At 35.4% G+C, this 13,233-nt stretch overlaps 1 protein-coding gene across 2 annotated transcripts in view; it reads right to left on the bottom strand.

The window, feature by feature from the left end:
* Nucleotides 1–4,454: 4,454 nt before the first annotated feature.
* Nucleotides 4,455–13,233, bottom strand: part of LOC138712005 (histone H3.v1-like) — a 107,222-nt gene continuing 98,443 nt past the window's right edge. For both annotated transcript variants that reach the window (XM_069843373.1, XM_069843374.1), the window contains 3 exons: nt 11,584–11,797; nt 6,782–6,955; nt 4,455–4,581 (listed from right to left, as the gene is read on the bottom strand). In XM_069843373.1, the coding sequence (XP_069699474.1) occupies nt 6,837–6,955; nt 11,584–11,797 (333 nt within the window). In that variant the 3' untranslated portion in view covers nt 4,455–4,581; nt 6,782–6,836. The remainder of the gene's footprint in view (nt 4,582–6,781; nt 6,956–11,583; nt 11,798–13,233) is intronic.

Here is a 13,233-nt window from a genome sequence, read left to right as displayed (position 1 = left end):
ATAATAGCTTATCGGATTTCCATTATAGTTTTAAAATTATTTTTAGGTTAATTTGAGGCATTTAGAAGGCAAATGAACTTAAGAATTTAGTTATAGTACCAGTAACAATTTTCTAGTGTTAAAACGAAAACTAAGTAGTAAATTATCTTAGTTCTCATTTTAACGCTAGAAAGTTGTTGTTTAGTCAACTGTCCAAAGATAAGTCTGGACTCCACAAGTGCAACCAATAAGGCATCACTCATCAGGCAACTAGGCAGGAGATAATTGGGATAGGGTGGCCAGTTCCTTTCACCCAGTATACATTACTGACTAGATACATATTATACTAATCAGACTTCAGATGTATACAAACGATCGTTCTTTCTCTGACACACATCCTCAAGTGAGATGTACTACCTGATAATAGATGTACATATCAGCCAGAACCTCAATCAGAGGTAAGAAAGTTGTTACTATCACTAAATTCTTAAGTGATACAAAGTGCTGAAAGTGTGTAATCAAGATGCACATGAACTATTCTTTTTTTTTTAAAGAGAAGCATTTATGTTCGAGAGTCAACTCAGGATATTTCAACATTTGACGTAACTTCCTTGGCAACAGTATATATCACGCTATTCTGACTAATGTTGCCACCTGTCCCGAATTAGGCGGGACATCCTGAATTTTAAGGAAATTTTCTGAATCCTGAATTACACCTAAGCTGGACAACAGATTCAATTAACTTATGATCTTTATTCTTTACTTGCAATATCAAACAAGTGCGTTCATGGCCTACATAATGTGTTTATGTGAATCATCATCATAACTATTGTATGTTATGTTGGTAGCAGTATAACCATAATTTTCTGTTGTGTTGAGTCACTGCTATTGTGAAGTACCATTACAATGGCAGTGATTGAGTTAAGCATGGAACAAGTTTGTTTGTGAAGCCCTCTACTTGTTGGCATGAACATTTTATTACTATGAGAATTTATTACACTTGACTCTACTCTAGTGCGCATATTCAATACTTACTTACTGGCTTTTAAGGAACCCGGAGGTTCATTGCCGCCCTCACATAAGCCCACCATTGGTCCCTATCCTGAGCAAGATTACTCCAGTCTCTATCATCATATCCCACCTCCCTCAAATCCATTTTAATATTATCTTCCCATCTACGTCTCGGCCTCCCTAAAGGTCTTTTTCCCTCCGGCCTCCCAACTAACACTCTATATGCATTTCTGGATTCGCCCATACGTGCTACATGCCCTACCCATCTCAAACGTCTGGAATTAATGTTCCTAATTATGTCAGGTGAAGAATACAATGGGTGCAGCTCTGCGTTGTGTAACTTTCTCCATTCTCCTGTAACTTCATCCCTTTTAGCCCCAAATATTTTCCTAAGAACCTTATTCTCAAAAATCCTCAATCTCTGTTCCTCTCTCAAAGTGAGAGTCTAAGTTTCACAGCCATACAGAACAACTGGTAATATAACTGTTTTATAAATTGTAACTTTCAGATTTTTTGACAGCATATTCAATAAGTAATGATAATAAAATAAATGCTTTCTAAACCAGAAATCTTTTATGTATCTCCCCCTCCCCCAAAAAAAAAGACATTTGCTGCATACAACCTTATTCTCGCCAACCATTCAATTACAGATGGAATTTAAGCTGTAGAATTATGGAATGGGATGGATCTGCGTAAGAAAGTGTGTATGGACCTGTCTGTATGCCAGCATACGACCACTCGCCACCCGCCAACAGATTTTGCTAGGTAGAGGTTGGAGTGCGACCGGTCTGCATAGGAACTCTCGGTATATAATGTCTTATACAGACGTACAACAAACTATGAGAAACAGTCCCATTGTAAAATTTTTGTTTTATGAAGAGTGCTTCAAAATAATACATGTAAATATAGTCTGAACTTCAAGAAAATATTAAAATTTACCTGGAAACCAAGATGGTAGCTGTGATCCACGCAGTTGGAATCTGTTAAAATAAGCTGGTGGTCTGGGTTCCAGATAGTAATCTACAGAAGATGAATCTGGTGGTCGTGTAGTTAAAGATGTCTTGCTAGAAACAGCAGTAGAACTTTCAGCTCCTGGTGGATGCTCTATCATAATTAAAAAAAAAAATTATGACGGCTATTTCATTGTACATACGTAATTATTCTTATACATAACTGACTGAGCACATGGTATTTTATAAGTATCTCTTGGGTATGTGTTCTCTTGTGCAAAGCTTTATTGCTGTGTTGACAACATGCTAAAAATTATTACACCCAAAATGTTAAAAAGTTTCAAGACAGGAACTGAGACCCAGCTATCGTGAACATAAGGCCAACTTTTGTGAATTTTGAATCAGTTCATGATGGAGACATAGAACCATACTTCATTCTGTTCTCAAGTGAGGTGTGGTTCCATCTCCATGGCTATGTCTACTCCCAAAATAACTGATATTGGCCCTCTCAAAAATCTAATCTACATGAAGTGTTCCTCCATGACGAGGAAGTAAAAGTACAATGAGCCATAAGAGGGAGAGAATCGCAGATGACTGTATTTCTTTTGGAAAAACAGTGAACGCCAAGATGGATGTGGATATAATCATATGTCTTTTTTACAGATTTAATTGAAAGGGAACGTAATTTCATAATTTTTCAACAATCTGCCAGGATTCAAACATTCAATATATCATTACAAAAAAATCAATCGTTTGATAACAAAGTTGCTGTCGCTGCACTTCCAAAATCCGCTATGTGCGTTTAAACATATTTTTCAGGAGAAAAGAAGAAACATTATCACTTTTAATTCTCTTGATTTTCTAAGCTACTTTCGTATAATTTCATAATTTTACATGCAATGATTGAAATTACACCGAAAGTAGCTTTGAAATTCAAGGGAATTAACTTAAAGGTGATAATGCTTTCTTCTTTCTCTAGAAAAATCTATTTAATGCACACAGTGGATTTTGGAGGCACAGCAACGATATGTATAACAATGCCACGTAAATGGCACGACTTGCGGAAAGCAACGAACAAACTTTCAAATTAAATTAAGGAGAGAAAGTGTCGATGGGTTGGAATCCATAAGGGGAATGGATATATGGTCGCCCACGAAAGCCATGGAGGAGCACTGTAGAAGAAGAAGCCATCGAAGCTGAAAAGCCATGGAATGAAGTGAAGCAGTTGGCTGCCAACAGAACCAGATGGAAGATGTTCCCTACTGCTCTATGTTTCACTTAGGTACAATAGAAATGACACACACTTTCTCACTAATAACTAATAAAACAGTAATTTTAAGTTGTACCAAGTGAATTAATAATAACCTATATGCTCGACCATGCCGAAATGTAGTAATTATACACCTGGTAGCAGCCCTTTAATGGACCTCATTAAAGTACACCTATTCATTAAAGTTCAGGTGTTCCACCAATCAGAAAACACCACTGTAGCAATATGAAAGCGCAAGTATCGATTATTCTCGGATATGCAATCGAAAGACAACTAGCGAAACATCACAGAGGCTGGAAATCCAATACTGTCGCAGAAGATTATGTTCTGTTACTATAATAATTAGCGTTAATTGTACATAATATTCAAATAAATTCAATTTGTCATCTCGTTTTTCAATGTCTAAATCAATTTCAAGGTTATATCAAGATTAATGTTCATTTTACTCTCTAGATTATATCAAGGTCAATGACATTTGTTCCTCGGAAAAAATCAATACTTTCGCGTCTGCGCACATCTCACAATTTACGAGATATTGCACAAGGTCAGTTCCGCTCCCCATTCAGATAAGAATAACATGAATACTTATGAATAATTTCAAGTTATAAATATGGTCGAGCGTAAAAAGTCATATGAAACTTGCCTATAATGGTAATTAAGACGCTTGTATGAAAATTATGAAACTCGCTTGCGCTCGTTTCATAAACATACTCGCGTCTTAATTACTACCATTATAGGCTCGTTGCATAATGTACTAATATTACATGCAATCCATTCTTGGATAATGTAGTGGTCATTATATCGTTAAAAGTTTAGGCATCTGAAAGATTTGAATAGTGGTTCACAATACATTCTACCATCTTACTTCACAGGGAAGTTATTTATATTACATCAGTGACTTCTCTTTTCCATGGCTTACATTGTAGATTGACCATCTTTTATCCTCTTGAAGGAGAGTGGACACTGGAACCACTCTGAAAGTTATGGTACGATAAAAAAATTCCGCCACCATCTGGGATTGAACCCTTTGTCACTAGTAGACTATGTGCAGGGATCGTAAGAAGTCTAAAGATAGAATTAAGATCATGTCCCAATAGGAGATGAAACCCTCGAAAAAGTTCTTTTATAATGAATCATTAGTAGTTCAATATTATAAGTGTTATATGCTTATGAGATGCATAACAAAAGTAAAAATTTCACACATCACTGAAATATAATCTATATAAACTTATGAACTACTTTACCTAATGCCTGTTGTCCCACAGTGGTACTGTGCAAATCAGTGTCAGGTGGCGGCTGCTGTTGTTGCATCCCACTACCTGCAGCCTGGAGCTCTGTATCTGCTTGGGCACTTAATCGGACAGGAATGACCTGCATCATATGAAAACAGTAATGCAGGTAGCAAAGAAACAAAGGTGAATCCTGTTGAGGTCATATAGATACTATTTATTATGTTGCTAGATCTCAGAAATAAAATTCCGGAATATTTTATAATATATATATATATATATATATATATATATATTTTTTTTTTTTAACTGTGATAAAAATAGAGTGTATGCAGAAAATTACCAGATTTAAATTAGCCCGTCATTCATTTCATTCATTTAGTGTTCTGCCCAAGGACAGGTCTCTCACTGAAAACCTATCTCTTTACTTGCTTCAAATAAAATTCCTGTGTTTTCCCTCATAGTTTGTGGATTTTCTCCTAACATAGCCATCCGCATAAACAAGGAGTTGATGTAACCTGTTCAATTCCAAACCCTCTCTGTTATCCTGGACTTTCTCAATGGCATATTTTAGAGCATACATGGGCACAATTTTCGGTTATGTGAGGCATTCGATTTGAAATAGTTTGTTTACTAGGAGAGAAGACTGCAGAGTAGGATGGGAAATATAAACTGCTGTGACCTGCGTCACCTTATCGTAATCACTAAGGCGGTCAGTGGCGAATTATTAGGAAAGCGCTTGGTTAACGTGAGAGACTCGAAAACTTTTATTCAGTTTGGCAAATTAATTCGGCAGCTTTAATCATAAACCTCTTTACTATTTCTCCATCATTGAATTGACTTAAATTACAGGCGAGAAATTGCGTAACTAGCTAATAATATTCCATCACGTTGTCTACGTTTATTTTCTTAAATATTCTGGCGTTTCTCAAGATTACTTAATAGATTTGCACATTCTCGACCTAAAATAATTTCAGAAAATCATATTTCGTTTTCTACGCACATTTGATATTTTTTTTTTATAAATATCTTTTGGAAATAATACGTACAAACAACATTTAATTCCTCGGAGGCTACCTTTTAATGCAGCATGTTTAAGGTATAATGTCGTATTTAGTATACTATGTAAATGTTAAGATCATAAATTTTCTTCGGAATAGTACGAAAAATAACATTTAATTTGTCTTACCTTCTAATTCTGCATGTTCTTTATGACATAAGGAGTAATGTCGTTGTATATTAAATTTATTAATGCCTAATAGGATTTTCGAGCATAACATACATCGTATGTTCTCCCCTTCTAAACAGCAAAAAAACTCTTCCTCCCATTTCTCATGAAATAATTGTTTTCTAACGCGTACACACTGCTTTGATAATGCCATTATGCCACCACTGATATTGCTTATGAAACTGATATAGAACCTGCCCACGCCTAGGAGCTACGTGAGGGAGGAATGGGGACTGTAAGATGATGTCACTCAGAGCGATAAGCTCTGTGAAGGTCAGTGCGGCACAAATTCTCAAGTGAGGCACTATGCCCATGTATGTTTTAGAGCAAAGTTAGAAAGTAAAGGTGATAGTGCATCTCCTTGCTTTAGCCCGCAGTGAATTGGAAAAGCATCTGACAGAAACTGGCCTATACAGACTCTGCTGTATATTTCACTGAGACACATTTTAATTAATCGAACTAGTTTCTTGGGAATATCTTACAGTTGGGGAAAATCTTCGAAAAATCCAACTGGATAATCAGCCCAAGCGGGAATCGAAACCACATACAGCCACAGCTCTACCGAATCAGCAGACAAACACGTCTAATGCTGGTGGCATATACATAAGTTAATTCAAGAGAATACCACATTGCAAGTTTTAGGCACATTTGTCAGGACAGTAATGGTACAAAAAAGTATAGAGCTTACTAGCAATGCAATGGTATAGAAAGAGATAATTATAATCAACTGAAAACGTATTGCATTTTAAGGATGACACTAATTTATACCATAAATCTCATAAAATATAGCACATACATAGATGGCTCAGAACGAGACTGTTACAACTCAAAAATAGAGATTTTTCAGTAGAGCCATTTAAAGTTTTCCATTGTATATGGCAAATCAGAGAATCATGGCACAACAATGTGCATTTATGTCCCACTAGGAAATTTTTAGAGTTTTAACACTTTCACATAGCATAGTTCTCAATTCAAGTGTTCAAAAGATAGTAATAACTCAAAAAGTGAATTTTTTGAGTTGTAACAGTCTCGTTCTGAGCCATCGATATCTAACAATTTCTCCTAAGAGAAATGCATGTGTCTGAGAGTAAGTTAGAGGCTAGATGGCTTTTACCTGTGCTTCACCAGGTTGTGCTGGCAGAATATCAACGGAAGATGAGTCAGCAGGTTTAGTTTTGAACAAGTAGCTGAACATGTGCTGGGGAGCATCCCCAAGATGCAAGCCACGTTCCTCTGTATGCATCATAGCAGCAGCAATTTCTGGTTGGATTTCCTCTGGTTCTTCTCCCTTCAAGCAAAAATGTACCAATTTTTTAGTCATTTAACAATATTATTATAAACTCATATACTATCGTCGTCGTCGTCATCATCATCATCATCACCATCGCCATCGCCATCATCATCATCATCATCATCAGCAGCAGCAACAGCATGAACATTTTTTTCTGTTGAATGAACAACATTATGCCAAACTATTCTGCTATTATTGTATACAGTTTTCACCAATCACTTTGCCTACTATTTTGAGATTTTACTATTACTGTATCCCAGTCATGATTCTCTCTGGCTTCTTTTCCCTGTAAAGTCTTTTCATAACTAGTATAATTTTCTTTTCTTTGCTTCTCTCATCACGTATACTATCCAATCCTTTCAAGTTTTATTACTTATATGCCTTTTAAGACCTGTTTTTAGACATGGGCTATATCCATAAAATCATAACATTATTGTTATCTGTTCTACAATATACCAGTATGTGTGGGGGGAGGGGAAACTAAAGAGGAGGCTCGTAACTAACTTATTTCTGTTTAAATTTACACAAAGTTTTTATTGTAGTACTTAGTGAAGATTCACTTTTTGTGGCTAGACTGCTCTTTAAAATACACATTTGCCCTTAACGATCCCCCCACTCTACATAAATACCCTATTCATATTTCTTAATTATCTACAACTATGCATATAATCATCTAAAGTACAACTACTGAAATCAGCTCACATATAAAAGCTTAAAAAAAAATAATAATAACCCATTACAAACAACCACATCAATTTTATTTTTTTTCGACAGACAATTTTATGGACAGTAAGTCATTCCTGGTTATTATTATTACTGCTACAGGAAGTTAAATGCAATAATACTAACATCTTAAGTACCTAATCCAAGCTTTACAAAGAAAGACCATTTTGGGTTCCAATAAACACTGACATCACATACGGAATATGAGTTCAAACCCAATGGTTTACAGACCAAAAAACAAAATCGAGGGAGACCACAAAATTTAATTGGTACATTTTTTCTTCTTTTTCTTAATCATCATCAGCAGCAGCAGAAGTGCGAGGGATTCCACCAAAACAGTTATTCTTATTCCAAAGTTTATTGGAGTATGTACGAGTATTCTAGTTCTACTTGTCCTACTTGATATATTTGGGTTATTTTAGATAGTGAAGTGTCTCACATTTTGTGACAATTCTTCCCAATTTCTCTATTGTAACGATTTCCTCTCCACTCATAGAATGTGCTAATGTCATTCCCATTTTCTCTGCGTAACTTTCCATTCCTCTGCCATGCTGTTCACTTATCTAACCTACGAAACCTGATGTCACTTCATTTCCAACTGGCCTTCGTGGACACTAGCTACTGGCTCTGAAGATTCCTTCACAAGTACGTGCCACATTATTCACAGTGCCCTTAAGGGCTACCTAATCTCTTTATTGTGAGCACACTTTATATGTATCGTATTAGTCTTTTTCTTGATACGATTTTTACCTGATTCAGCTTATTTTGGCTTTCTTATTTTCATAATAAATACAGTGTGCATAGATGGTAGTTTAGTTTTTGGCACTGAATTGTGTCACGGTTTTGGTGCATGAACCACAGTTCAGAATGTGGCAATATAATCACTTCCAGTAGGATGTAAATTTGGCATCGCTGTACTGATGTGGCAGCAGCTTTACTGGTTCTGCCTCATGCTTTTTGGAGCCATGTGTGTGTTTACTTGCCATGAACACTCCAACATTTTCTTACTTTAAAATAATTATAAGTTTAGGACTTATGCTGGCATTGATTCTGTTGGTATATTTTATTTTTGTTATTAGGGTATATTTATTTTGTGCTTTGTATTTTGTTATTGTGACAATTTCTCTATTGTTGCAATTTGTAACTTTACGTTTATTATTATATAAAGCGTATTCATTTGACATTAAAAAAAACTATGGTTTATTTAACGACGCTCGTAACTGCCAAGGTTATATCAGCATCGCCAGTGTGCCGGAATTTTGTCCCACAGGAGTTCTTTTAAATGCCAGTAAATCTACTGACATGAGCCTGTCGCATTTAAGCACACTTAAATGACATCGACCTGGGCCGGAATCGAACCTGTTACCTCGAGAAGGCCAGCGTTATACTGACTACGCTATCCAGGGCGAGTCAAACTACTGTTGTACCATACATAATAAAATCTTGTGAATAATCAAAAGACTTATGAACGGAAATACAACTGCTCAATTTTATGGACATGAACCTCAAATTCCTTCTAGAGATATGGTGGACCCTTTCGCGAGAATTGGTGATAAAGAGATCGTATTTGGAGAGATGAGGCCCAGAGATGATTATCTGACATTTGCCTTACAGTTGGGGAAAATCTCAGAAAACTCGACCAGGTAATCAGTCCAAGTGGGAATCGAAACCATGCCCGAGCATGTTAATATGTACTGTAATTCATATATTATTGTCTTACTGGATTTTGTTCAGTAGACAAGTTTACATAAACGATAATACAACGCTTTAATACTGGTAGCGTAAATATTTGAAACGGAATCTAAACTAGAGTTAATTCTGGTTTAAACTGTGTAAACATTATCTAATAAAATGATATAGAAAACTTTAACTTGAAATTAAACCTCCAACAATCATCAGTTATAATTCAACAGTAAGTATGCTCCTAATGTTCGTCGAATTCTAAATTCGTTAACATATACAGTAACTATAAAATAAGTACTGGTACCAAAACTCTACATTACAGTGATAACTGTACCACTGTACCTCGGCAATAGTAGTAGGTTGGGTTTGTTTGCGAATATCACGCAACTGTCGACGAAGAGCGTAAGTTTTCTGTGCTTCAGGAAGTTTAAGACTTGGTACAGTCTGAAATTCACTTTTGGGTCGACTTTCAATATCCATCTGAACAAATTTGAGAGCTATATCGACGTCATGCGCTTCCTCATTCACCAATTTCTCAATTTCCTTAAAATATCTTAGTTCACGTTCTGTTTCTTCACTCAACTGGTCCAATGGAGCAGCAGTAGTACTAGCACCTTCACCTGAAGTAATCCAAAATGTACTACAATAAATAATAAAAATCAGTTACCACTTAGACCTATCTTCCAGTTAAGACCCTTTTAATAGTAATATTTTGTGTTTTGACCTGCATAATATATGTTGAAGAGGATATTATTATAATTTTTGTTTTATGGCCTAATAACTATCATTTCCTCCTCCTTCTTCCTGGCAAGTATTAGTTCTTATACCAACTGTTATGGTCTAAACAAGATTTGAATTTAACTATCACTTTAAATTTGTTAATACTGATTGCTTAACATTAACAGTTTTGAAGTAGACTGGAATTATAGGCAACTTTTTTACATAATTTATTTTTGTTATTAATATGAGTAATAGCATCTTTGCCCCCTGCCAAGCTATGTGATCTAGCAGAACAGATGAGTGCTAGTTCAAGTCCTCATAGGGGAAGAAATTTCTCAATCGTGATGAATTTGCGGAGCTATGACGAGTGCGAAATTCAGTTTCGTAACCCAGCCATAACACTGGGAGTGATCGACTTCCTGGCAGCAGCTCATGTTACTGCTTATAGTACACCCCAAGTATTTAAGGCTGTCCACCTGCTCTACTGTTTCATTTAGAATTCGTAAGTTTACCTTCTTTATTTTTCTCCCTGTGACCATGGTCTTCGTCTTACTTGCATTTATTTTCATCTCACACTGCTACAATTTAATTATAGTACATTATTCCTATTAGATTGTTACTTGAGAGATACTATAACCTCTCTTCAGCAGTAAATAGTGTTTACGAGTAGGCTATGTATGTGGATTTTAGACTTTGCTAGGGTCGAGATACAATTGAAAGATGACTGAGACATCATTAAGTATTCGTACGATCTATCTGGAAATGTCTCTAGCTGCTGACACAAGTGACAACGCACGTATTAATGTTTATTATGTTGTGTTCTCTGAAAGGAACTAAGTGGCTGATTGAATTTTTCCCACCATATTAAACAGCGAGAAATGTGACGAGGTGAACTGCTTCACTATGTTCTGCTGAGGAGAGATGAATAGTAAGGAGCGCTACTCAGAGAGGTGAGATGAACAAGTCCAACATGTTTTTACCCTTAGAATGAGTCCTAATGTAAACTAACAAATTGTATCCATTCACCTAAAACCAGACCTGTACACACCAGACCAATAAGTTTGTTTCCCATTTGTGCGTGGATTTAGACTGTGCCCTACTTCTCTTGAGTAGAATGTCTTGCAGTCATTGGCAGGTGGTTAATGTTTACTTTAGGACTCAAAGAGCGGACAGACTTTAATAACTATTCATTGTTGGATACATTCTTTTAACACTTGTATAATCACTAGTTTTATATCTCTCCTGAAAATTTTGAAAAAGTCATATACATGGTATTAGATCTAGGCCATCAATATTCTGTAGGTATATGTTCATATAATCTAGTACATATACTGCCTGATATAAAAAAAAAACTATCGCACTAGTTAATATTACAGTGAAAATTTTAAGTTTCAGCAACTTCATTCTTAAGAACATTTGTTGTATTGATATACAACACGCACATAATAGCACGTAATAAGGTAATAACACTGACATGATAAAATAAATATTGAACATACCATATTTACGGGCCACTGTTCTGCTAACCGTCTCTTCTGGGATTCCCTTGTCCAGTAAAGCTTCCAATACTTGGAACTCATCAACACCTTCTCCTAGGGCCGTCTCAATATTTCTCATCATTTGTTCAGTTGCTTTCTCGAGATCCATTTCAAGATGAGTGAGAGCCACTTCAGTGTCATGCCATGATTTGTCATCAAATCCATACTGACCCACCTGTGAGAACAGTGTACAAATTAATACTAATGATTACACTCTTTAACACTTATGTAATAACTGATGAACTATTAAGTTATTTAAATTAAATAAATAACTTCACTGTGTTAATGATGGAGAAAAATTCGCTCCGGCACCGAGGATCGAACCTGGGACTTCCAGTTCTATGCACTGTGTGCTCTACCACTGAGCTGGAGCGAATTTTTCTCAGTCACTAACAAATATTAACAATAACAGATAATTCTGTACGACCAAATTAATAATCTTTATATAGTTCATTGTGTTAATATTTACATTATAGTGTTATTTTACCTGATTGACTAGTTTCGATGTTATATACAGCATCCTCTGAATTCTAGTGAGTGCAATTGAATTTCAGAACACACACCCTTTTTGATACTATACTATCAATCATGAACACACCCAGTCATAACAGCAAATCAGAAGATAACGAGGGAACTCACTAGAAGTCAGAGGATGATGGATTTTTTTTATTTTATTTAATACATGCCAAATTTACAATCTGTCTAGAATAGACAATAAGTAAATATTATAAAAGAATATGACATGAGTGGAGACGTTATCCCATGACAACACTCCATAAGAAAAATAACAATGTTTCAAACAGATGTAGTAAAAATGAATGCAAGATCAAGAGCATTGGTCCTTTTAAGTCTTCTTATTTTGTTACTATTATCCAGTAAATTTAATGCATAATGATTGAGATGTTGATTTAATCAGTGCAGGTATTTTTTACTGAACTTAAAGATTTCTTCATTCACAGTTGAAATGTTTAGGTCATGATAAATGACATCATTACAGACATACCATAGTGCAGTGACAATGGAATGTAAAGTTTTAGATTGATACCTCTGCAGTATTTCAATGTTTGAGTTACTAGCAGTTACCCACAGTTGGATGCTGTATGTCCAGATTGGTTTCAGTATACTGGTAACTTTATAAACAAGAATTTTATTTTGTAATGACAGTTTTGATTTAAGTCCAATAAATAACAGATTTTTTTATGTTTTTAAATTTAATTCTTCGCATTTAATTTAAATATGTTTACGCCATGTTAATCAGTGACCTAAATGCATACCGGTATCCAAATATTTAACATTGTGTACCTTAGGAAGTACTTTGTTGTAAAGTGTTACAGGAGAGCAGTTTTCATTTCTGGTTTCGAAAATAACATAAATTGATTTGTTTTCACTTGCTTGTATTCTCCATTTAGTTAGCCAGTCTTCTGTTTCTTTTAATTCAATTTGCAAGTCTTCAAATGCTGTTGATGGATCTTCATGTGGGCAAGAATAGCAGTGTCACCAGTGAAAGTAGCCACCAATACTTTATTAGACATTGCAAAATAAGCTGTATAAATTGTATATAATATAGAGCCTAAGACTGAACCTTGAGGTACACCTGAATTTATATATAAC

Source organism: Periplaneta americana, chromosome 13, assembly GCF_040183065.1.
Source record: "Periplaneta americana isolate PAMFEO1 chromosome 13, P.americana_PAMFEO1_priV1, whole genome shotgun sequence".
Lineage (NCBI taxonomy): Eukaryota > Metazoa > Arthropoda > Insecta > Blattodea > Blattidae > Periplaneta > Periplaneta americana.
Note: the sequence above shows the minus strand (reverse complement) of the source record. Positions and strands in the feature narration are given on the sequence as shown.